The sequence below is a fragment of the Corapipo altera genome, unplaced genomic scaffold, assembly GCF_003945725.1.
Source record: "Corapipo altera isolate COAL_440 unplaced genomic scaffold, ASM394572v1 61305, whole genome shotgun sequence".
NCBI lineage: Eukaryota > Metazoa > Chordata > Aves > Passeriformes > Pipridae > Corapipo > Corapipo altera.
In genome coordinates this window covers 8185712-8212782 of record NW_020884909.1, presented here as the reverse complement: position 1 = coordinate 8212782, position 27071 = coordinate 8185712, and the positions used below count along the sequence as shown (strand labels likewise).

At 47.1% G+C, this 27071-nt stretch overlaps 1 protein-coding gene across 2 annotated transcripts in view; it reads right to left on the bottom strand.

Moving 5' to 3' along the window:
- Nucleotides 1-19: 19 nt before the first annotated feature.
- PAX5 (paired box 5) overlaps nucleotides 20-27071 on the bottom strand; it is a 128272-nt gene continuing 101220 nt past the window's right edge. For both annotated transcript variants that reach the window (XM_027653176.1, XM_027653177.1), the window contains 2 exons: nucleotides 7529-7615; nucleotides 20-489 (listed from right to left, as the gene is read on the bottom strand). In XM_027653176.1, the coding sequence (XP_027508977.1) occupies nucleotides 413-489; nucleotides 7529-7615 (164 nt within the window). In that variant the 3' untranslated portion in view covers nucleotides 20-412. The remainder of the gene's footprint in view (nucleotides 490-7528; nucleotides 7616-27071) is intronic.

Here is a 27071-nt window from a genome sequence, read left to right as displayed (position 1 = left end):
CAAGAAGAAAATTGCCTTGAGTCTCATAGCGTGTTTCAGTGTGCAGCAAGAGGAAGCTGCCCCAAGGGGAGCTGCTCACACCTCTTCCTTATCCCCAGATACAGCCATGGCACCCGCAGGCGATTAAAGCAGTAGCCAGTCGGCTGCAAAGAACATGAAGCTACTGTGCACTTGTGAGCACACAGAGCTTCAGGAGAACCCTTTCCTCCCATTTCTCTGTTTGATTCAAGACTCAACCAGATTAAAGAATACAACAATGAGTTCACCAAGTTTAAAGAGCAAAATTTCAATGATAATGTTCATAGTAGGTACTTTCTCCTTCCCTTGTGGTGCAGCTGGCGTGGTTGTAGCAGGGTGACTGGCTGCGGTTGTCCCAGGTGGTGCCGTCAGCGCCAGTGCCGGGGCTCCGGCATCAGTGGCGGTCATAAGCGGTGGCGGTGGCTGGTGGGGCTGCCCCACGGGCCGCAGTGCTGTAGTAGTAGGGGGAGCCTGTGAGAGATGAGACCACCATGAGGAAGACAAAGGTGGAAAGGTGCCAGCTTGGAGCATTCTGACGTGGGTGGCAGAGAGCTCTCCAGCCAGAGCTTCAATAAAGGTTGGGTATTAGAATAAAAATCACATTCATGTATTCTGCATAAGAAGTGGGTACCGTTGCTTTGCATTGCTGCCTGCAGTTCGATACCTTCTTCCCTTCCTTCACTCAAAACATCAATTTCATTTACTTCACCAAAACAGTTAATTACTTTTTAGAATGAAAGGTCAAAATAGTACAATAGTCAAAATAGCCCAAACCCACTACCACATTGTGACTTTTTTGATTTTCCCCCCTTCTTTCGGACAGGGAAGGAGGAGGTGGAGGAGGTTGAACCCCAAAGCATTCAACATATTTCACTGAAAGCACTTCTTTACTGAGAAAAGGCCTGAAAAATATTGGTAATGATTTTTTTTCTGTCCTGCAAGGCTACAGAGTGGTAGATAGAGTGATCACTCAAGGATCACCAGGAACCTGGACTGTTTGCTTGAAAGAGGAACAGTCTTTGACTTGTACTTGGAGAGACATTAATCTGTCCAGACAGCACCACTTGTTAAAAAAAGTTCCAAGCACACCAGCAATGAAGCCAACTCTGCTCCATTCTAAGAGAGGAGCTGACTCCACCAGGAAAAGGTGGTACCATCAGAGCTCAGTAGGGCCTGTGGACCTCTCAGGAAAACATCAGTGGCAGTGAAGCCTAGGGTGTGTTTTTGGCTGTTTACTTCCCACCCCAGACTCTAGCAAACCCTGCTCCTGCAGGTTCAATGATTGCCCAGTCCCTGGGTGTAGTCTGAGTGTGGCAGCGCCCCAGTTGTTCCATCTCCATGACCCTGCACACCCTTTGGAGTAGGAAGGAAAAACCTATGCTGCTGTTCACCTGCTCTCTGTTGAGCCAAGAGCCTCCACCTCCAGGAGGCTGGAGAACCTTTTGGCCTCTCCTCCTGCTGCACACCCTCCAGGTGAAGGCTTTGCTGTTCAGCCCAAAATGACCTGAGTGATTACTGCTGGTTCAAAAGCCCAAACACAGAGTGTGAGTTGCACAGTCAGCCTCCAAGAGAAAGCTCATGCACGGTCACCATTAACCATTGGCAACATGCAGGGCTACCTCACTATTGTGGGTCCACCAGGATCCATCTAAAAGACAAGCCCACCTGTTCCTTCTAGGCTGCTTTTGTCCAGAGTGCCACATAAGGAAATCAGCTCAGCCTTCTTCACCAGCCTCCTGCTTCTCATTTCCAGGGGAGTATCTACTATTGCACAGTATGTGCAATGCACTCCTTGGCACAGTCACAGCAAAGGAAACTTCTTTTTCGTGATCAGTGTCATACCACAGCATGTGGTACTCTGCAGCTGCAACTCCAAGGGGTCAGAAACAAAGGGGTTTGGCTACTGGAATGTGGCTTCTGCACCAGTCAGTGATGTGGCAGAACAGGAGCTTGTATGCAGGGAGGCAATCTGTGTTGTCCTCAGTATCATCTTTAGTGACCCAGACATTCACACTTAAAAATCAGACAAAGCCACCACAAAGGGATGGGTTCAAAAAGAGATAACCCGATCTTCAGGAGTGTCATCCCACCTGACTGGAAAGACAGTTTTACCATATCCAAGAATAACTCAAAAGAGTCTGTGAAATCACTGGCCAGGATAAGCATTTTCAAAGTTGTCTGTATACAGACTCCTAGGCAGGAACCTAACCCATCTAGGTTTATTTACTAAAAGGTAAAAATTTTAAGCCATAGCCAATGGCATCAGAGCAGATTCATTCAGAGGGTTATCATCCCATTTATGCTTGCACAAGTGTAGAGTATCCTTGTATTACCTGCTGAGGGCACCACAACTGCTAGCCTAGGATGGACAGACAGCCCTCTTCCAGGTAACTGACACCAGGTTAACAAGCCCGAGAGAATACTAGAAAGATTCAGAAAGACAGTGAATACCTTTCTCATTGGCAGTCTAAAATTAAATGCAGTATCCCAGTCAAAATCAAGCCATTGAAAACATGGAAGCCTTCCCTGGTCAAATTGGCTAGTCTTGAATGAACAAAGGCAAGTGTAACAGTACACCAGACTTCGAAATGTGCATGTCCAGTCTAGTTGGGATTTTAGGGATGTTCGCTATAGCAAGTGACCTGGGGGCTGCGCTCTCGGAGGTGCCCAGTTTTCTGGCCCATGCCCATCCAATGATCCATGGGGATCATTTTGCCCTGCCGGACAGGCAGTATCTTGAGACAAAACACTCACAGTGAAGGGTGGAAATGCTCTTTTCACCTACCACATCACCACAAGGTCGATGTTGAGCAGTCAGTAGTGGTCCCAGCAGAAACCCCAGTTCCCACCAGCACCAGAACCAGCACTGGCCATAACAGCTCAACTCAAGCAGAGGGGTGAAAAATCCAAAGGAGGAATCTGGCAGCATCAAACAATTTCACCCTGACTCACTGAGCAGTGTCTGGGTCCCACCGGAGCTGGATGCAGCACTTCATGAGGTTATGGAGTAAATGGGGTCTTTTGGGGGTCAGGGCCTTTGTTTTCCCACTCCCTCTTCCTCCACTGCAGTTCTGATTCAATGCAGCTACCAAAGCCCAATATTTTTCCCATGCTTTCCAAAGGTCTTACACTTCTCTCAAGTTAGATGTTTCCAGTTTGCCTTTCAGAAGTGCAATTGAAAAAGCTTGTATTTAAAGTGAAAAATGAAAGTATTCACTCTTCCTGTCACCATGCCCCCATCCAGAATAGACTTCTCCATCCTTCTGTCGTTTTTCCTTTCTAATTCATACTATCATCAATTTATTTCTTGACCCAGTCATTTCTAGTGCCTATTTGTTCTCCAATCTTTCCACAGAAACCCACAGAGGAATCGAATCCAATCCTAATTGACCAGCTCCAAGCCCTGCCTTTGCGAGGCACCATGCCAACACTGGCAGCCAGAACACCATAATGGTGCAGCCAAACCCACCCAATCAGTGCGCGGGAACCATGTCCGTGTTGGACATGGGACACCACATCAAGTAGAACCCACAGCGAGCATCATTGAGCCAAATACTACAAGCCAGCACAAAACTGAATCGTTTTTCTTCATTAGACAGTGTTGCTGTTATCCACTCTTAGCATGCATGCGTTGAGCTGACCCTATGTTGGCAAGCACCAATCCGTGCTGACAGTGACAGTGTGAGCCTCAGAACTCGTGTGCACGTGTTCATGTGCCTCCCTGCACTGTACCACTTGCACACGATTCACTTCACAGTGTGAGAAAAAATAAACAGGAAAAAGGGGCCTTCCCCTCACATCTTTGTCTGGCTTTGAGATGGGTACACCTGCTACAGCCACCAAGCCAGACACCACATGAGTGACCAGGGTCTGTGTCCTCTTCCCAGTACATCCCCCTAAGAACTCAAGGTCTATTGTCCCTCTTGCTATGGTCAAGGAAGGACTGAGCCAACCTCCACATAAAAGACTGTCATGTCCCTGCCACACAAGAATGGTGTGGGTGCCACCAAGGCTGACAGCAGGACTCGAAGAGCAGGAAGATGCTGCAGAGCTGCAGCAAGCAACTGACTTCTTCTTCTGCCCCTGCTTCTCTTGACCACTCTGGAGGACTGTGGCTTGGTTTTCTGCCCTTCCCCAAGAGCAGCAGGGCACAGAACCTGGGATTGCCCCAGAGAGGAGGGAGAGCAGGCCCCCATCTGCAGCATTTCCCAAAACAGCTGGGGCAGACATGGCTTGACTGCATGATGCAGAGGAGTGGGGAGCACCAAAGCAAGAGCAGAGCAGGCACTGGGGTGATGGTGCTCTTCTGGGTCCAGACAGCCTCTTCCCACTGTCTGCATGCCACAAGCATGGTTCTGCCTTCCCATGAAGACACCACTTCACACCCCTCACTGCTGCTCCACATGCACAGGACAAAGATTATAGACTAACAATCAAAGCTTTCTCACCATTCTCATCTCTCTCTCAGTTCCTATTCTCTTTACGTCCCCAAAAAAATAAAAAATAATTTTTCAACCCAAGTATACTTTCTTCCTACCACTTGCAAATCATGGCATCTCTCCTTTTAGCTCCGTTTTCACAGGTCTCAGCCTGGTGTGATTGCTGCTGTGCAATTCTTCCTTGCCAGCCCAGGGAATTAATTGAACATAGGCACTGTTAAGTGCTTACAGTATTACACTTTCATCTCAGTGAAAGGAACAGGACTTTGTAAAACAAACTGTGTCAGGCAATGTACCAGTCCTGATTAATTTTGTCAGGGTTTCTGTTCTGAGGCTGATACTGCCAGAGCTTTCTCTCAGGAGAGAATTACTAAATGCTCTCACGTATACTCCTGAGAGGAGTGGAAGCATCCTGGATATAGTGCAAATTAACCTCCTCTCCACTGCGGGTGCTCAGGCTCATCACTTGGCACCTTCTGGGTGTGCAGGGCGCCTTGGGGCAGGTTTTTAAAGCACTGCCACAGAGTCCTACTTGCCCTGAATTACCAGTAGAATTAGCAGGCACTAGGAAGACAAGAGTGCAAGATCAGAATCAGGTTTCCAGTGACAAAGGCAGAGTTGTGGTTAAGAGGGATTTTTGCAAGGCACAAGAGATGTCTGACCCATAGCCTATGGTTGATTGCGGAGACATTGCTCAGATTATATCACTGTACTTAGACCTACCAGTGGTCAGGCAAGGGGATTCTCCCTCCAGGAACCTCCAGTTCCCCCCATTTGGTGACCAGGTTGAACTGAAATGTTAAGTTAATCTTCAGGACTTGATGCAGAACAAAAGTTCCCAATTTCTTTTTCTTTTTGGTGCATCAAGACTTCCAGTCTCATAACTCCAAATCTATGCGTCGTTAAACACTCAAAGCAATATAACCTTATCTGTACAATCACTGAGCCTGTGTTTACTGAAACAGAAGATTTTGAAAATGCCAAAAAAAAGTATATCGAAGAGGGTAAGAGAAAGGAAGGCAAGATTATATATTTTAACAATTCGCAACAGCAAAAAATAAAATTTAAAAAAAAAGCATGAAACATTTCAATTTCAATAAAGCTGAAGTTTCTGAAAACAGGAGCATCCAAATTTTTTCGCCCTTGCCTCATTTAAACACAGATTCACAGCATGTTGTTGAGTAAATACTGCTGAAGAAATCCTTGCCAACCTGAGACACAAGCGTTGCTGCCAGGAGCATGCCATCCCCATAACTGTGCTCATATGACAAAGATGAGATGGAATTTGCCCCCAAAATGCATCATGCAAAAAGGAAAAGAGAAAAAGAGGATGAATGGAGAAGAAAGGGAATGGCACAGGTAAAGGTGTCCTGGCAGCAAGCAGCTGTCTCCTGGCCAGACTCTGCTTTAAAGTCTTCTCCTGATCCAGACCTACATATCTCCAACATATTCAGGGCACCATGGAGACCTACTCTGCCTGGCACCCTGGACAGCACACTCGGAGCTGATAAAAGCCCATCACCTCAAATGAAGAACTGAGCAGGTCATGGGCACAACCTACTGCTGATAGAGTTGAAAGGTTACTGTCCACCCCTGTGAGGCTGCATAGAGCTCAGGAATGGCTTTGGGATGGCTCCGGATGGTGCACACATCCTCCCTTGTGGTGGCAGACACTCACAGGCAGGAGCACAGCTCAGGTACCCCTCCAAAAGCCCTGTCTTCACAAAGAAGGGTAGGGTTAGGGCTGGGTTGTCATTTATTTTTAGTGTCATGCCTGGTTTTTTTGCTGGTTTGCAAGCAAAATTTAGAAAGTCACCTACAACCAGGCTTCCTAGGCCCATCCATGATGCAAAGCATTGCTGAAGCAGTTCTTCTGCTTCCAAAGGAGTTGCAAAATGAGATGTGAAGAAAGCATGGTGTATGCTCTTCCTCCTGGCAAAAGCATCTTTCCCATGCAGCCCAGCCAAAATCCCACCAGCGCTACTGGCTGTGGCCATGGAAACTGTGAGTTTGAGCACGGGGACTCCCCTGGCTTTGTGCAGCTATGCCCATCCATATTAGCTAGAGATCTGTCTGCTGATTTATGATGGAAGCGCTAACAAACCCGTAAATGTGGCACAGCAAATAGCAGCATTATACCAGCACCATGGCATGAGAGGCAGAGGCAGTCTATAGCTCCCCAAGGATTTGTTTAAGGACAAGAACAATGATGAATACAGCCTGGGTGGTTCAATTACATGGGGACTCAATTACTTAAAACAAAGAAACTGGACGAAAAAAGTATGACAAAAATTCAGAATTATTTCGCTGCTGGATGTCACATATAACAGTCCTGTCAACCATAAATCTGGAAATCTCTAAGGCATGCTAGTCTTGTGTTGAGAGATGACAATTAATTGGTATTTTACTTACCTCATCCATGCAAATTATGCAGGGAAAAATTCTAATTACTGCATGCTACATGTATATAAGGTCAAAGGGGGCCAGTTTTTGACAGTGGTGTAAAATGGATTATGTTTATCCTTCATATGAGGGCCATGATCCTGCATGAGCTACAGGGCTTCTGTCTCCCATCGCTTGTGCTGGCATCAGCAAGGCTGCACGGGCATAGTGGTCCCTTGCTAAGGAGGGATGGAGTGGGCAAACACACAGTTGTGGCACAAATGCAACATGAGGTCAGGGAGAGATGCAAAGCACTTACATGAGCAAGCAGCAATGGCATGGGGACTGATGGGGCTTATATCTGCCTGTAAGCAAACCGGTACCTCAAGTTTTGTCTGAACAGGATCCCTTACCCTAAACAAAATGCAGATCATGCTTTCTGGCAACACCCTATGTCTCTGGAAGGATTTTATCAGGCAGAAGCAGGATGATGAGACGTTTGGGTGGGGTTTTTTCTTGGCAAAGTGAATCAAGAATAATTATGCACCCCAAAGGAGACCTGCAGTCCCATGCATGGGCTGAACATAGGAACTGAGGACCAGGTCAGTACACATGTTCTGCCCATCTCAGGGGTGGAAAAACACTACACTTGAGAGCTCTGAGCTCTCAAGGCAGGGGTAGCCACTTACCCAGGAGTCCAGGGTTGGGAAACCTCCAGGAGTCGTTGTATGTTGAATACTGCGGGTGGCTGTATGGGGTCCCAGAAAACTCACTCCCTAGGTTAAAGAGACAGAACAAAATATTATTTGATTTGAGACGGCAGTTACCATTCTGAGAGAAAGGAGTTCTTCAGTGTGCACTGTGCTCCAGTGATAGCCACAGTAAAAGCACTGTAGGACACATTGAAGAAGGGCAATATGGGTGGGCAAATTATTAAGTAAATGAGTGCAGCCATATTTTAGGCATCCTTTCCATGCTGCAGCTCAGGCCTGCTAAGCTAGTGGGATTTTTTCAGGCAGCCCATGCTGAGGAACAAGGCAATGAGGAGGGATGGAGAGGTCTCTGGGACACACTGATGGGGTTGGTCCTTGCCTCTATGGCCCAAGAGCACTCAGGGCAAGAAACACAATACAAGGACAGGGCTGCTCAGATAGGGTCTCTCCTGCAGGACAAGATGAACCAGACAGTTTTCTAGACACTGGGTACCCTTCCAGGAGAACATGGTCACGGTCCCAGCTATTTGTCCAACGCTGTAAGCCAAGGAGAAGGATGTTTGCATCAGTTTCAGACATCTTGAACCTTCTAGACAAAGGCAGAAAAAATGCTTGAAGAGCTATTTATCTCCTTGCCAGTACCCACTCTCCCCATCTGTTTCTTCTCTTCACATGTCACCTCCTGCTTCATACTTCAGCTGCAAGTTATTCAGTACAGAGCTTTGCACCATGGGGCTCTGACCCAGGCCCTCCACTGTGCAAATACCAACACTGCTGCTGCTTTATAAGGAAATTTTCTTCAAATGACAGATTTCCACTCTCCTCTACCTCTTTCTCCCTCCTTTCCTTCTCTCTCTCCCACACATAAATATATACACGCACAGTGCAGCATGGCAGGAGAAAGGATAGGTTTCCTAAACCAAGAGGAGGAGGCTGCCACCCTGCAGCAGAAGATGCTCACCATGATTTTTGCCTGCTCTGGTCCTTGGTGCTGGTACAGCCCCTGCGCCGTACACAGGAGCTGTCTTTACCCCAGCTGGGCAGTAGACCCCTGGTGCCATGTCCTTAGCACCCAAGGCTCAGCACCCCTGCCCAGCACAACTGACAGACCCACCCTGGAGACCACTCCTGGGTCCCCAGGTCAGTAAGAGGCCTTCTCTCTTAGGACACAGTTTAGGCAAGTTGCTGGCCTGCTGGCTCCAGGAGAGAGGGGATGATGCTTTGGTCACCAAAATATAGGGTCAGATCTAGATCAGCTTGGTCTCCACATGATGCTGTTTCAGTGAAAATGAGTTGCCTCTCCATCTGCACCACAAGGTGAACACACTGAGTGTGCTGACAGCAGGACCTGCCCATCACTGGTCTGCTCCAGGAGGTCTCTGTTAGCATCCCTTTCTTGTTTCTCACTGCCCTTCAGACCTATGGGATTGCATCTAGCAGCCTCAGCCCTGACACAGCATCCACAGAGAGGAGGTCCCAAGTCAGCAGCAGCAAGTGCTTCCACGCTCAGTGCACCTTGATGTGCCAACCACATCGCTTCACAAGCTCAGAGAAGTTTTCTTTAGTGTCTCTAAGGAATGGTATTAATTCACCACGAGCCAGGAAAAATGAAGCTGTTTTCAGACCTTTCTTCACAGTGAAGTACACCATACCTACAATTCCTCTCTGCTCTTGACCCTATGGATGATAGACGACTTCAGCACCTGAACGTTACCTCCATCACTATGCTCAGTCTAAAAGACTGAGGCATGCCAAAGCTGGCAATGCCAGAAGATATGTCAGGAGCCACCTGATGTACCAGGGCCACTGGTAAAAGCATCTGCATTGCCTTCTGCAAGTCAGGAATCCAGCTCTCTCCCACAGGACACAGAAGCTTCTCTCTGGTCCTTTCTGCCTCTGCACCACCACAGCTGAGGCTGTTGTCTCACTCAGAGCCCTCCCTGCTTGCCTCTTCCCCACAAAGCCTTTCAGCTTCCGGCAGGTTTCTGGCCCAGCTTAGTCTTTCTGGTGTTTGCCCAAGCCTGCAAAGCACATGGGCAGCAATAGGTCTGCGAATTTCACTTGTGACTGTCATGATGTTTCCCAGTCCTTGAAGACTCACAGCAAGATCCTCCTGTCAGTGTGTGGCACACACAAATCCCTTCATCCTGTGGGTGTCTCTTCTAGAGGGAGGAGATCACACACCACTTTCTCAAGGGGTCTCATTTCTTCCTTTCCACAGGGAAGTAAGAAATTCAAAGATTTAGCCCTTTTTAGTTGCACAAAACAGTTCGGCTGCCTGACCAACATGACATGTGAAAGCTGATGGGAGAGACTCTTGCTGCCATATCCTCCCCTGGAGCTGCACAGTGCACGGACAGAGGGACAGGACAGACAGTACAGCAGGACAGATCATGATCCCTGCTGCAGGCTATTTGCACAGAGTGCAGAGAAGAGCCTGTCCTGTCCTTTGTGCACCAGGAGCACCCCAGGCTTCAAATGAAGCTCACAATGAACTGTCATATGCCTGCAAGAGGTGTGTCCCAAGGGGGAACATGCTCCCCTTGGACAACCTCTCATTTTCAGCTGTCCCACCGCCCTCTTTTCCTCCCTCTTTCTCTCCCTCCCTCCCCTTCACACCCACTGCTCCTCTCTCCTGTTCTCCCAAGGCTGCACAGACCCAGTCTGTCCCATGCTGATGCTGTGCACGCCACGGAGCTCGCAGCAGTGCTTTCCAAATGTTCATCGATGCTGCAGCAGGGCTGCGGGTGGGAATGGGCTGACACTTCATTGTTTCATCCTCTCCTGCCTTGCTCTCCTCCCCCACCATCCCCACTGCCCTCCTCCCCGCACTCGCACACAGACACACATCGTGGACCCTCTCTGGGGGATGCTCCAGTGCCTGTCAGGCTGAGGCTTCCAATTCTCTGTTTTTTATGCCTCAGTGGTCAGGGTGTCAAGCTCCTGCAGTACAGACCAGCCAGGAGCTCGAGGAGTCACTGAGCACCATCAGCTCAGTGACAGTGTTGCTTGCTTCTTAACATACTCTGCATATCCATCAGCCTTGCAGGGGGGAAAAAGAGAAAGAGAGGGAGGGAGAGAGTGCATACGTGAGAGAGAGGGAGAGAGAGAGTAGGACAGGAAGGAAAATGAGAGGAAAGAAAGATGAGAGAGGGGAGAGGGAAAGGAGAAGTGGGGAGAAAGTCTCAAGCCCTGCTAGTACGACCGCAGCACTTGGGCAGACATGAGTGAAATTAAGATAGATGAATGAACACTGCATGACTGCCTCATGAATTCCACCAGCTATTCTAAGGTCCATCAGCTACACTTCTTGACAGCAGTTTTTACCAGCCCGCCCTTGTCCTATTCAAAAACAAACACCACAGATCAGCCACCCAGGGGCGCACACACATGCAGCGTGTCACACGCATGAGAACGATGCCTGCCTGCACCACGAGGAAGGGGTGGCACTCGGACACATCCCTCCTTCACATGAAATGGTAAGCCCCCTCCACAATAGTTCGTACCTCGCTGAGACACAAAGACACAAACAAAGGGTTCCTGCCAGAGTTAGCCCACCTCTTGCCACAGACCTGGCTCCACGCTGCCACGATGTTCTGTGTGGCTGTAGCCCAAAAGGGGTCAGACCTTTCCACCACCCTGCCCCACCAAGGGCGAGGTACAGTGAAAGAAGGAAAAAAGAATGATTCCCAGTAACGCTGCTGCTACAAGCCAGTGGCAAGACCTGGGAGATACATTCCACTTTGAGATGGTGGGACAGAGATATAGACCCCTTGCCTACGGGGTTAGCTCAGGTGGCTACAGGTAGTCTGATGGTGGTGGATGGACCTTCAGCTGCAAAACTGTCCATTCTGCAGCATTTTCTCTGGGAATTATCAACTCACATTTACCAGTCTGCTTGGCTTTAAGGTAAGCTTCCTGCAAGTTTCCTTTGTAATTTTCAGGGAAACTGAAAAGCGTAAGCATAAAAATCTCCAGAACCAAGAGGTGAAGGAGGATGTCTTTTACACTGCTGTGGCTCTAGAGAACTGCTTCTGTAGGAAATGGGGAAGATGCAGGCACATTCATGCACTGGTACTGGATGTGGGGCAGAAAGGTGATGGAAAACTTCCTGCTCAGTGGAAAGGCAGGAGGATGAGCAGATGCTCAAAGCAGGGCCAGCTCTGACAGAGGTCATGTTCATTCAAGGTGTGGAAACTTCCTAGACCAGAGAAAGCCTGACCACTGTCACTGCACTAGCCCTGTTCACTGTGCAGAGTACCCAGCTGCAGTCTTTTGAGATAGCACAGCAGTCATGAGTGTGTCCCTTAGCCTGGTCTCCTTGAGACTATGTGACAATACCAGCAGAAACCAGCAGCCTAGCCAAACATGGAACAGGCTTGTTATCCAGCTGCTGGTAGCTTTGGACTGAAATGCAATTGGAGCAAACACTCAGCAAAGAAGTTCCACATGCCACTTCCAAGTATGCCACTGAAGTCTCAGAAGACCCCACAAATCAAAAGCTCCAGAGCTAGTACAGCCCAACCAGAGCCAGCTGCATGCAGACACACACGTTTGGACAATTTTTGCTGCATTTTCTCAGATATCAGGTTTTTGCATATGTATTTGCAAGAGGGAGAAACCATCAGGAACGTGGGGGTGGATGATTGTTAGCCATGTGATGGCTAGTGGTAATACAATATGCAGGTGGTTCAAGGGCAGGTGATACAACATGTAGGTGATACAATGTGCCTTCCTCTCTGCCACAGCCATGTGATGGCTCCCAGCTGTCACCCACCAGGGGGGGTGACCACAGCTCCATGCCTGCACTGTCCCTCCTGCCAAACCTGTTACAGCCAACAGGATTGCTCAAGCAATCCCCACTACTGGCTCTTTTTGTTAATCAAGCTCTAGGTTTAGGACAATGCCTTATGCAGCTCTTCCATTTGACAGGAAATTAGGACAAACCAGAAAAAATGGTGTTCAATAAACACAACTGCTTAAGTAACAAGAATAGAAGGTTGGGGGACAAAACTCAGAGCCAGGCCAGGAACAGCAAGACATTGCCCACACTTTTTTGGGGTTCTGTTTGGAAAGAAACTGCCATATTTTTCCCTAAACTGGGCTTCTGCAGAAAAACATCTGTCCCCATGTAGCCTAACTCTACCTTTCTCTTGTGCTGAGGGACCTTACTTTTTAAAATGAACACTCTCATGACTTTTATTTGTTTTCTGTCATTTTCTTTTGTAGAAGTAATCACATGGATCATAAATTTCTTCAGTGAATTCCAATAACAGTCATTATCCTGGTAGGGAAGACGTGCTTGACTGCATGTGGAGCAGGGATAAGCACTGCACTGAGCCACACATTCATACCTGCACATCACGAGCTGGCTCTGTGAGGCAGTGGCTATCCAAACACAGCCTGGAAATCTATTACATCAAAGTTCTGCCTGCCATAAGGTAGCCGTAGCCTGAGCTGGAGGTGGATATAAACCAAAACAGAATCGCGGAATCGCAGAATCACGGAATCACAGAATATGCTGAGTTGGAAGAAACCCACAAGGATCATCAAGTCCAACCCTTAGCCCTGCACAGGACCATCCCCAAGCATCACACCATGTGCCCAAGAATATCATCCAAATGCCTCTTGAACTCTGTCAGGCTTGGTGCTGTGACCACTGCCCTGGGGAGCCTGTTCCAGTGCCCAACCACCCTCTGGGTGAAGAACCTTTTTCTGATATGCAGTCTAAATCTCCCCTAACACAACTTCAGGCCATTCCCTTGGGTCCTTTCACTGGTCACCAGAGAGAAGAGATCAGTGGCTGCCCCTCCTCTTCCCCTCACGAGAAAGTTGCAGACGGCAATGAGGTCTCCCCTCAGCCTCCTCTTCTCCAGCTGGACACACCAAGTGCCCTCAGCCACCTCTCACGCAGCGTCAAGTCAAGGCCCTTCACAGTATTCATTGCCCTTCTTTGGACACTCTCTAATTGCTTAATGTCTTTCTTATATTGCAGCGACTAAAACTGCACACAATATTCAAGGTGAGGCTGCACCACTGCAGAGCAGAGTGGGACAATCACCTCCCTCGATTGTCCGGCAATGCTTTTGCCTGATGTCCCCCAGGACATGGTTGACTGTCCTGGTTGCCAGGGCACTGCTGACTCATACTGAACTCACCATCAAACAGGACCCCCAGGTCCCTTTCCACAGCATTGCTTTCCATCGCCTCATTCCTCAGTCTGTCCATACATCCAGGGTTGACCCTTCCCAGGAGCAGAATCCAGGACTGGATTCTGCCCAGTCCTGGAATTTGCTGAGGTCTCTCTGCAGGGCCTCCCTACTTTTGAGGTACTCCAAGTTTTGTGCCATCTGGAAACTTGCTTAGTGTCCCCTCCAGTCCCGCATCCAAGTCATTTATGAAGATGTTGAAGAGGACAGGGCCTAAGATGGAGCTCTGTGGAACCCCACTAGTGACAGGTTGCCAGTCTGATGTCACCCCAGTCACTGCTACCCTCTGTGCTTGATCCATGAACCTATTGCTCACCCACCACATGATGTGTTTATCCAGTTGTCGGCTGGACAGTTTGTCCAGAAGGATCCTGGGATAGACAGTATCAAAAGCCTTTACTGAAATCTAAAATGATCACATCAACTGGCTTCCCTTGACCAACCCTTAACCCAACCTTGGGTTACTTTGTTTGATAAGCAGGACTTTCCTCTCATGAAGCTGTGCTGACTGCGATCAATGACTGTGTTGTCCTTCAGGTGTTTTTCAGTACCTCCAAAAATAATCTTCTCCACAGCTTTACCAGGCACTGGAGTGAGAATGACAGGTCTGTAGTTTCTGGGGTCCTCCTTCTTAGCTTTCTTGAAAATTGGGACAACATTTACCATCTTCCAGTCAGGTGGGATCTCTCTGGATTCCCAAGACCACTCAAAAACCCTTGAGTGAGGTTTTGCAATGACATCTGCAGCTCTTTGAGGATTCTGGGATGAATCCCATCAGGCCCCATAGATCTGTAGGGATCCAGCTAGAGCAGCAGATCCCACACAATTTCAGGGTCGACTAGATGATCATTCTCACAGTCATGGTCCTCCAGCTCAGGGCACTGAGACCCCCTTGGTCTGTCATCCGTGTTCAAAACAGAGGCAAAGAAAGCATTAAACACCTCTGCCTTGTCTCTCTCCCTGTTTGTGAGCTTACCATCCTCATTCAGTAATGGGCCAATGATATTTTTATACTGCCTACTGCCATTAATGTATTTGAAAAATAATCTTTTTATTGACCCTCACATTTCTGCCAGCTTCAACTCCAGCTGAGTTTTGGCTGCACGAATTTTTTCCCTACAGCAGCAAGCAGAATCTCTGTATGCTTCCCATGTCACTTGAACTTGCTTCCACTGGGCACACATATTCCTTTTTTGCCTTATTTTCAAGAGAAGATCCCTGCTGAGCCAAGCCAGCCCTCTGCCTCGCCTGCTTGACTTCTGACATTTGGGAATTGCCTGCTCCTCTGTTTTTAGGAGGTGGTGTTTAAAAACTGACTAGCATTGATGGATCCCAGCACCTGCAAAACCATTTTTCCAGGGCACTTCCTTCCTAATTCCCTGAGCAGCCTGAAGTCTGCTCTACTCATGGCCAGAGATGAGGTTTTGCTGGCACTTTTTCTCCTCTCAACAGGGATTTTAAACTCAATCTCTTCATGGTCTCTGTGGCCAAGATGGCCACCAATCTCCACTTCACTCACAAGATCCACTCTGTTGACAAGCAGCAGGGCGTTTTTTCCAGTTGTGTCCCTTAGGATATGTTCTATAAAGCTGTCATCCAAGATTTTAGGAATCTTCTGGCCCAGGTTGTACCGGCTGTGTGATGGTCCCAGTTAATTTCTGGCAAGTTGAAGTCCCCCACAAGGACAAGGGGAGTTAATTTGGAAGTGTCCCTTAATTCCTCATAGAATACTTCATCAGTATCATCATCCAGGCTGGTTGTTCTATAGGAGACTCCCATGATGATATTTGCATTATTTGTTTGCCCCCCGATTCTTACCCAGAGGTTCTCAACTGTGCCATTGCCTATCCGTACATTCTAACCATTCTATTACATACAGTGCCACCCTTCTGCCTCTTTTGGCCTGTTTATCTCTCCTAAAGAGCCTGTAACCATCCACCTCCCTAGAGATGGCTTCATTATCCAGCAGCCCAGGCAGCATCTCGCATAATGTCAGAGGGATAAACTGTCGGGGACCTTAGAGATGCAGGAAAAGGGTCTGGGCTCTTGGAGAGAGAGAACAATAGCGTTGTTTTCTCTCAGTAAAATAAACTTTCCTCTCCACACCAAGCCATCACAGTGGTTCACAGTGGATGAGGTCTGCAGCCCTGCCTGGGAAGCTGCTGCCTCTGCAACTCACAGGACTCACTCGCTTAGAAGTTTTCCTCATGAACAGGGAAGCTGGGAAACACCTTTCAGTTAAAACTTCATTTCTCATAAAGATCTTTCACATCACTAGCATACTTTTGAAAATCTGTAACAATTTGGACAACACCTTTCAGTGAAAAAGACTCCTGGATTTCAATTTTTTAAAAAATAAGTTGTTTTCCAAACAAGTCCTTTTCTTTTAAATGCTAAGTTTTAAAATTGAGTGCAGTGAGGCTAAAAAAAGAAAACCTATCCGAAAGTCTCAACTGGAAAACAAACTGTTGTACCTTTGAAGAAAAATCCAAAATAATTTTTATTGTTGGTTTTCGTTTTGATTGAATCTTGGACTTTCTTCCAGTTTCAACTTTCATCAGCAAACAGCAGGATCAGTGATTTATACTGTTCTAATTTGTAAATATCAGCTGTATTTAAGCTGAGGGACAAGCGACCCAGGGCATGCCACAGGCTAACCACCAGTCATCTGCCAGGTCTCCTCCTGGTCCCTTGCCTATTCTTTGTCCAGAAGTCCCACAGCAGGAAGGAAATGGATCACTCCGCTTTCTGCTCTGCAGACCACGCACACTTGGTTGTTAACCTGTCTGCTTGAGACCAAGCAGTCTACATGCTACAAAAAACAGAAATGCAAAAAAATGGGAAAAATTACCAAACTACAGCCCTACTGCAATGAAGCACATATTTCAGAAACAACATTCCTCCTGGGAAGAAACTGAACAGGAAAATACACTATATATAGCAAAAGCCTGCCATGATCTACCTGATTTGTCTCAATGAAGACACTCAGGGTGATAACTAGCTAAAATCCAGGACAAGCCCATGGGATTCATAGGTCAGTCTTTGAAAGGCAGGCTGGGAGAATTTCCTGAAGGTTGTATTACCAGAAATTGTGCCAGGCTGAATGACAGGTCCAACATGTGGTAATGGATGCTGCAGCCAGATCATCCTGAAAGGACACAGCAGCTTGGGAGGGCCATACAGCCATTTCAGGTGTCCATGTGTTCCTCGTGCCCACTCTCGCATGCAATGCACGAACCACGCCCACCACAACAGGACATAACCCCGCTCTGAGCTCCCTGAGCTCTGGTGGCGCTGGACCTGGCATGAGTTGTGGTGGGAAGGAGCTTTAATGGAAAAGAAATTTTTCCCAAGGAGACTAAAAATGCCATTTTGGAAAACCTCTTCAACAAGCAGTTTCAAAGAAGAGAAGCTGCTTTTCAACACACTTGAGACCTTCCCATCAAAATGGGAAGCCCCTCTCAGTCAGTGGAAGCATGTTGACTTGATATTGTATGCAGCAATGTATCTATTCTGAAAGGAAAAAAGTAAATAAAGTACTAATAAATGGAAAAGGGAAAATGTTTTCTGTACAATTAATATCCTGTCTCCACCCTTTTGTTTGTTGGGGGGTTTTTGAGAATGGAATGGAAAGCAACAGATTTTGGCAAAAGAACAGCCATCACCAATGATTTGCAAGTAAAACTTTCCTTGCACAGCACAAAACCTTCACTTGTTGATCTCAAATGAAAAAAAAAAAAAGCCTGACAGTGAGTTCTTAGAGCACTAAGCTCTCTATCTATACTGTTTAAAGACAATATGACAGAACAGTGTCAAAAATTTCATCCACCTCTAGCCAAGACAGGGCCTCTGGAGCTGCAATATGCTGTAACCATCAGGCCAACCCTGAGACACTGGCACTCAAAGAATCCTAGGTAGTGCCACTAATAAGGTAGTATGATTAATAAGACAGCATTCTGCCCTGCCCATTGGAAGAAGAGTGAAAAAATGTGGCAGTAACTGGTAATTACCAGGGCCACTGATGTAAGCAACCCTGCTTCGGCACCGGCAACACCCTCCTCAAACAAACCTGAACAAACAGGGAAAGACCTTTTGTTTGTTTAAGCTCTCTTCTCTCCTAAAAGCAAGACGAACAACCCTTTTTTTTCCCCAAGAAGCTACATACATATATATATATAAAATAAACATATAAAACTATACACTTCATGTTTGGTTACCTACAGATACCTTCACAGCCTGGGTGCCAGTGTGATGCTGGGGGCAAAACCCAGGGTCTGCTCCCTTAACTGGCAAGGTATTGCATATGGAGCCACTGGTGAGGGAACCGATGAGTCTTTTCCTGGGATGTCAGGGACTGCAGCACCAGCAGCAAATAAATCCCAGAAGCACCAAGGGTGCATGTGCAGAAACACACCCCACAGACAGGGACAGACATACACTGATAGAGACCTGCCAATGTAGATATACAGGTATATGCATGCTCCTTACACATGTAGGCTTGTAAATCATCTGGCAAATCCACTGTAAGTGGATAAATAGATAACTTATAATCCTCTATGACCCCTCATATACTCACACTGGCCAAAAGCACAGCCAATTCATGTCTGTCATGTCTTGCAGTCATTGATTAAGTCTTAAATAAACAGCCAAGGTTCAGTCATTACCCAAATTTGCACATATGTGATTTCAAAGTGAAATTAGCCCCTACATTGTCTAATTGTTCCTGCACATCAGTCAATGAGAAGTTTATCACAGTTGTGCTTGGAAAGCACTTGTCACATTCAGAGAGCATCTCTGCAAAGTTTCCAGTCCCATCAAGACTGCCAATTAACTTCTAATGAATGTTGTATATAATTTTATCACCACACAGATTGGCCACTCTTTCACTCTATTTTATCTTTACATTACCTAGCACCTGCTCAAAGAGGTACTATTTTAACGGTTCTGAATAGACTGTCATATTTTAAGAAAACAGTAACATGCAGATTTTTTTAATACTATCTCATTTCCAAGAAGCTACAAGGCACAAAATCCCATCAATGACTAATGAGTTGTGGGTTAAGGTGGACGTACCTTGCTGAGAAGTCACTGTAGTATTCTCGACCCGTGCTGCCTGCCATAAAATTTTAATGCTGCTTCTGACATATTTATGAAATATCTAACCTAGTCTTTGCAGGATGACAAAAAGATTTAGATCCGCAATTACTGCAAGCACATAGTTTTTAGCTATACACTTTAAACTTTAGTACACAAAGGTATTTAACTTTAACACAACAAAGATAGGTGGTGCCACAGAGCAACCATATTGAAACTGCATTAGGAGAGATTTATCTCCTTGTATCTGGAGGACATCTACTCAACTCATCTACACAGAAGATAGCATTGCAATTAATGACAATGACGAGTTCGCCCCTTCCCTCTCCGAGCTGCCCCTGTGGAGTCCTCTGCCCTCTCCACCAGCCACCAGCATGCAGACTCTTGAGACCCCAGGCAGACCCAGAAGCAAGAAGCTGCACTGCCAGCAGTGATACCAAGATAAGCAAACCACACTTGCCATATGCAGAGCCTCAACACTGGTGCTGCCCTATGCTGGTCAGGAACATGCTGACGCTCTGTTCAGTTGCAGCAGCTGCTCATCCCAGCCTGGCTCTCCCCAAGCCCAGTCTGTGGGATTGCCAGCAAAGCCCCAGTGCACCCTGTGCCCAGTACAGGTGAGTGGCACAAAGTGGGTGAGGGGCACGGAGAGGATGAGGGGTATAGAGTGGACAAGGGGGCAGAGTAGATGAGAGTCACAGAGCAGATGAGGGGCACGTGGTGGATGAGCAGCACAGGGTGGACACGTGGCACAGGGTGGACAAGGTCATGGAGTGGATGAGCAGCACAGGGGATGCATCCATGCAGGACATCTTTTCATGCCTGTGTGCCCAGGCTCTCCAGACCTGTACATATGTAGTCCCATGGCACATCAGGGCAGGCACCAGGGCATTTCACCTTCTTTGCTCCACACTGACCAGCTTGGTAGCGCAGGTGGAATGAGAGGGAAAACAACTGTGTCACAGAATATATCAAGCTCTGCAATATGGTTTCATCCCAAACTGGTGTAATAAGTCCCAAGAAGTATCTTGTGGGATGAAATTCTCCAAATTATGCAGCAGAAATACTGTGTTTGGTTCAGATTAAATCATTCCATTTCATGATCCATCCTGACTTGAGCCTTTTCTATAATTTCAGCCACACTATAATGTGTGGTTAATTCCAGGAATTACACAAGTAATTTAAGTAGTAGCAGGAGTAGATAAAATGTTATGAACCATTATAACATTGAGTGTGAAAACTATAAAGTCTGGAAATTAAGCATTTTGGTAGCTTGATAAATGCATTTTGCTGCCAAAATGAAGGCTGTTCTCAATTCTGTGCAAATGCAGGTATGTGAACAGGGGCAGGAAAGCATCTGCATGGCTGAGGGAGCATCCTCCCACACCATCATATTCTCAAGCACTCCACTGGTGCCTCAGTCCCTGGAGACCATGTCAGACCACACCATGGGCTAGCCACAGTTCAGCTGGGACTTGGCCAGCAGCTGTGGCTGCACTGGGCGAGGGCCGGGCCCTGCCCTTTCCATGGAGGTGGCAGACTTTCAATGGATGGAAAACTCTCTCGTGCTTGTGTAAACCCCCTACATGGATGAGCTCTGCCAGCTGAGCCACAGAAAATCTCAGCATCTCAGCCCTTCTGCCTGCAAGACCAGGCTTTCAACTGGACTGGAGGCTTCATCCAGAGGATAGCTTGTACAAACTCTGAAATACAGAGACACATCCCCAGCAGAGATGTCAGTTTTTCTTTCTGATGCCAAAGACAATGCAAATGAATGCCTGAGTGACAGAAGACAGATAATTTCTCACTTGATTTTCATGACAGTGCTTTGGTTCTACACCACATCCACATCACAGTCATCCTTTTAACGCAGAGTGAAAACATGTCAGCTGACCTCAGGTCAGCTTCTGGGCGTGTGGCAGCTCAGTTCTCTGGCACAACAGACTCTGTTCGCAAATGCTTTGTAATCTAAACCAGTTTCAAGTAATATATGCAGATGCTAGCCTGGCTTGATCCAGCTGAATCAGCCAAAAATTTTGCCAAGGAAGAGAATACACAGGTGGAGAAGAGATGATGCATAGCAAGCTGATGTTTGAGGACACTGTGGCTGTTGTGGCACATGCCTCAGGGGACTCATAGCTGCCAACAACCCTGTGCACAACTCTATGGGACCAGGCTCCTCACTGACTCCTGGCATTATGTTTCCTGACTTCAGTAAATATGCAAGAATCAAAGACAAGACAGCCTGGGCTGAGGCAGCTCCTTCATGCTGAAGGAGACCGGTAGGACAAAAAGATGGAGCAGCACCAACACCCTGTGCCCACACCTTCCACTGACACAGCAAGCCGCCCTTCTTCCACCTGGGCAGTGCCTGTCCCCCCACAGAGTCCATGCACACCTCTCCATGTGAGTAAAACATCTGTGTTCACCTGGCAATTATTTATTCTGCAACAAAACACTGAGGGAGCAAAACATCTGAGACTGACAGGATTTAATGCATCTGCGGTTGAACGGATGTCAAGTCAGGACAAAAGTGCTGCTTTTAGCCTTTGACTTCAGATATCACAGTTTGGGTCCTTGTCTCAGCCATAGTCTTTTTAGAACATTGAACAACAGCTCGATAGGCGCAGGCCAGGCCTCAGTACAGGGTGAGAAGTTGCTAGTTTTGATTGGGGTAGGCAAGGCATTCTTCCATTAAACAACATGTCAGTTTGTTAGGATTGAATACTTGTTCTGGTGTGAAGTCCCAAGAAACAGGGGTTGTTAGATGCCCTAAGAACCTGCCTAAATTCATCCATGTCCCTTGCAACCCAGGAACTGGCCCCTTTAGAGAACATCTCAGTAAATTCTCTCTCGAAGTTGGTTTTGTCCTAACACAAGACAACAAAAAAGACACTACCTTCCCCACTCCCCATAATGTTTTAAGAGCGTTGGTTATAAGCAGTAATACAGCCAGACAACTCAGGTAAGGGTTAGTAAGGATCACAGGCGCTTTCATTACCAGACCCTCTAGGTCAAGATTAAGAAGGGGAAAAAAAAAATTTGATTTTATCCCCTTCTAGGTCTTCTAAGGGGTAAGTTCCACACCCTATCAAAAGTGTTAGTAAAATTACAGGGATAACCACTAAAACTGGGCAAATTGCCATGTTTTTGTTATATGTTCCGGGTTAGCAAAACAAACAGATAAGTGAGGCAGTTGTTTATATAAACAATCTTCCCTTGGTAGTCTTCCCGGGTTTCGGCACCAAACATGTAGCTGCTTACTTCGGGTGAACGCCAGGTGTCTACCAAGGCTGCACAGATCTCCCCTCCCAAAGGGGAGACGGGGAAAAGAATTTAAAACCCAGGGCTTACCAAGAAAGATAGTTTTATAGTCACACGGAGATGGAAAACACTATAAGCAATATGCATACAGAGAAGAACTAAAAATAATGATACTTCCCACAACTGATGATCTTCTCCCTCCGAAGGAACTGCCTGAACTACCCCACTCAGTACCCGGAAGAGAGAGCTTGCTTTCTTCCCATCTGTTACATATCCAAGCTGACGTAACATGGTATGGAATATCTTATTGGCAGAATACACATCAAATGACCTATCCTATTTCCATTTTCCTTCTCAGGGAGGATAACAAACCCATTACAGTCTTCTTATGTAGGAACTGAGGAAGTGACATTTAAATTTCCCAGCTGACTCTGCAGTCAGTGCAGAGCCTAATCCCAAACTTACTGCAGTCACAGGAGACAGATGACTTATTCTTAGTTGAAGTCCTCCAGTGCCATATTTGCTGCTAGAAATAAGTGACCACATCCTTCTTTTTGGAGACTTCTCAATTCCCCATGCAGGCTGTCCCTCTTCTCCTGGTTCAGCCACACAGCCCACAAGCAGGAGACATGTCCTCAGACTCTTATCACCTGCATCCCCCTGTCCAAGAGTTCACACCTTCCCCACACAGCTGAACACACAAGATTTTTCTAACATGTACACTGCTTCCTACAGCTGGACAACCTCTGCTTTAAACTGTGTCCATGGAACACTTTCTTTCATTTTTACTACAGCATGCCATTTTGATTAAAAGTTCTCTCTTAATTTGGCTTTATTTCTGTTACTCCATTTTGTTTCTTTTGCACTGATCACACTACATTGCATCGCACTGCAATCTATTGTAGTGTCTAGGCACTTCCTCTCATTTTGATAAAGTCTCAATGGGTCCAGAAACTCCTGGAAAGAGAATACTTTATTCTCAAAGTATTTAATTTCAATTTGTGCCATAGACATCAGTTCTGAGCACTGCAGTTTAACACAGGGCTGATGTTCTATGTTCAAACAGTCCTAACTGCAAGCAAATCCCCTTCAGCAACAATTACACAGAAATCACACCTACATTCTCGGAAAACAAGTTCAGCAAATTGCAAAAAAACTGAATTCATAGACAACGCTCTGCAGAAGAATGGCTGCAAAGCCCCCCAAAACATTTGCAGGGGTCGTCCTGCCATGAGAGACGTGAGTGTGCAGGGAGCATGAGATGCCTGGTTGCAGGCCTTAGTCTCCAGCTTTCCCTTGGCAACACAAGTGCTAGAAGCAGGAGACATCCAGCTTATTGCAGGACAGCTTGGGAAGCGCTCAAAGCTGGGCCAAAATGGAACTCAGAACCAGGCACATCTCTCAGTGCACACAGAACTCCAGGCTGGGGATGGCACATGAGAAGACCCCGTGCCACAGGGCTTCACAAGAGGTGGGCTAGCCAGGGTCTAACACCTGGGAGGAAATAAACCACCTCCCATCCCCCAGCACACAAGGAAGCACTGGGCAGTTTGGCTGTTGAGCTCAGATATGATGGGAACACAAAAGGCTCTGCCACCCTGGGGTGGCAAGGCATGGTGTGGCAGGGAAACAGCAGCCATGCCACACACCTGCAGGCCATGAAGTGCTTTCCAGTCTGCTTACTTAGAGAATCTCAAAAACACAGCTTGTCAGGAAGCTGTCTGCCTGATTCTGGTGGCTAGCTCTGGCTCTCACACACACTTCATATGTTAGGTGCTTCAGTGCCTGAGCCACTGCTGGCCGCCTTGACAGATGCTCAGCACAAGGCTCAAAGCTCCAACAATTTGGCATTTTCAACCAGAACACTTTTGTAATCTCCAATTTTTTTAAACTCTGGGTGCTGACACAACACAAGGAGACACAACCATGAAAAAACAAATGTTCAGAAATGATAAAGCATTTTGTGTGTTCTCACATGGCTGTTTCTCTGGTCTGAGAAACCACACCATGTGCAAGTGGTTTGAGTTCAGCCCTGCAAGTACAAAACAATCCAGGTCAACTCTAATTGCACCTTCCCCTCTCAGAGACAAGGCCTGTGTGTGGCCCAGGACACTGGGCACCTGAATCATAGATTCACAGAATGGTTTGGGTTGGACAGAACCTTAAAGCTCATATAGTCCCAATCCCCTTCCATGGGCAGTGACATGTTCCACTACACCGGGTTGCTCCAAGCCCTGTCCAGCCTGGCCTGGGACACATTTGGGGATGGAACCACAACAACTTCTTTGGGCAACCTGTACCAGTGCCTCACCACCCTCATAGCTCTGCTTCACTAACACAAAACATAACTTTCCAAAATCAGAACTAATTTACACCTCATGACTTTCTAATTACAATTAGCTTTTCCTGCTTTCCTTTATTGTATTTCCACTACAAGATAGCTGTCCATAATGACACATACCCAGCCAAAAGGCGTGGGCTTGGGTAGGGCAGAGGACGCAGCAGTGTGCCTCAGCCCTGGCACGCCATATCCTGGCTGGATACCAAACTCCTACACTGGGGGTGGATCACCCAGGCAGCTGCTGTCACTGCTGGCTTTGAGAGCTGGGAGAACAATGATCTGTTAGGAAATCCTCTGTAAAGAGTTACCTTCTCCTACCTTTCCAGAGGAGTTTGGCAGTGCCCCTGCAGCCCCTGCATACAGGGGGAGTGTCTTTAGCACCCAGAAGAGGCTCTAAGACTGCTTGGGTAGGGGTGAACTGACCCTGCGTAGGGCAAACTCTGCCAAAGAGACCCATTAGCAGGTCCTACACAGGAAATGCAATCAATGAGCTTTTAACATGTCACCTACAAATACCTCATATTTAAATTTCTGTCTCTGGCTGTTTTGGGGCAGTCTGTTATAGCTCCAGCATTACAGGTCTCAAAACCGCTGTCTTACAGGGGAAAGAAAAATGGCTACTAACATACGCCCCCCCCGAAACCAAAATAAACAAACAAAACCCAAAATAAACAAAAAAAACAGCAACAAAAGGCTTTTAAAATTCTCGCTGTTGCTTTTATAATCACCAGTATTGCTTAAAGTTGGGCAGCACATCAGATCCATAACACTGAATGATCATTAACAGGGAATATCCTCGGTTCTCAGTTGCCGCCAGCATCTCTCTGTGGATACCTCGGAACTGGAATGGTCCCAAAGTTCCCTTTTGGGGATGCAGTACAGAGCCCTGTGCCATCAGCTTGGTGCCTCCCTCCATGTTCTCCTGTCCGCAGGGGCCATGGGCAGCCACAGTACCAGGCAGCATCCCAGCTCTGCCTAGAGCAACATCCTCTGCAACGATGTGCCATGAGCTTCAGAATCAACACTCCTAGTTTGGCTGAGGTTATGTTGCCAACATCAACACATTCTGACCCAAACAGCAGCTTAACTTGAACACTGGTATCTGAGCAGTACACTCCCCTATCTCAAGGGCAGCATCGTTCGGCTGCCGGAACCCCAAACCCTGCCGTCATTTCAGAGCGGAGACGGGACAGTTTCAGCATGGAGATCTGGTTGGAAGCCGCCCCCCACCCCACAGCCCTCAGTGTCGCTGCTGCCGGCTGCCACGATGGATGGATTTGAGTGAAGGTAGCCAAACTGTCACTCAGGAGGTGCCCCCTCGGTACCTCTTCTGGCTGGATCTACTGGAGGGTGGGCTTGCCTGAGCCGCTTCTGTCAAGGATTTCAAAGGGAACAAGCAGCTGAATGCGGATCTGACAGCTCGGCCGAATTAGGGCTATTTGCATGCTAATTTCCACCGTGCTTAACTCACTGGCAGACCTAGAGCGAGAGGCAGCCTCTGCATGTTTGGAACAATGCTTGACTGATCTAGCTGCGTTAACGAGCAAATTATGGTAATTTTGTTATTACTAATGCATAGAAATTTCCAAAGAGTGGAGCAATACAATATGTTTTCTCTCCTCCTCCTCCTCACTCCTAAATACAGACCCCTTTGTTTATACACACTTCGCCTTGCTTACTTATGTTTAGATATGCAGAGTGCATTACCTCGACAGGAGGCAGAAATTACGGACAGAGCAGAGGGAGCCGGCAGAGCAGAGGGGTTCAGCTTTGCCATACTTGGAGCACTGGGGACCACATCATCAGCTGGGATAAAGAGCAGAGAGCCTAACTGACCCCTGGTGAGGCTCAGCTCTGCAAGGGAAAGGTGGATCAGCAGATCCAAAGGCTGTTGGTTTTCCAGCATTTCACCTTCTTGTCCTCTCCAGTATAATTTCTAAATCAATTCAATGAAATAATTTCTGACAACATCATATTGAAAACAATATAAATTTTATCTATATTCTATGCAAGCATGGTAATTACATTCCTGAGAGAAGAAAACCAAAATGTTTCTCCAGGTTTCCAAGATGCTGGTAGACCCTCATTCAAAATGTACACGAGCAGTGGATAAATGCATACCATTTACTTAACTGCTTCATTATTAATTAGGGGAATCATTTGTCAGCTGATTTGCAATTTGGAATTGCCCTAAGATATTTGTGATGGCACATCATATGCTACAGCACATGTAATGAAATTTCTCCAGGATTTGTCTTCTAAGATTACGGAAGGGTGGGGCAGCCCCAAACTCGGGGGAAAACACAGAAAATTTGCTTAACCAGAGAAGGCCAGATGTTAATACTTCTGTCCTTTGGTAGCAGCTGTTCTGGTGGTGGTGGTGAAGCTTTGGGTGCTTTTGTGTGCATCTACAGAGCGTGAAGGTGTTTTTGAGGTGCACTGGGGGATGTTTGGGTTTGAGCTTTTTGAGCTGCCAGAAGTGGCAATGTCAGCACAAGTGCCTATAAACCCAATCAGAGATATCATCCCCACCACAACAGCAGCATGAAGCAGATGGCAAACTTGGGACCTCCAGGTTCTGAGGAGGTAACTTGCAAACTTTCTGCTTCAC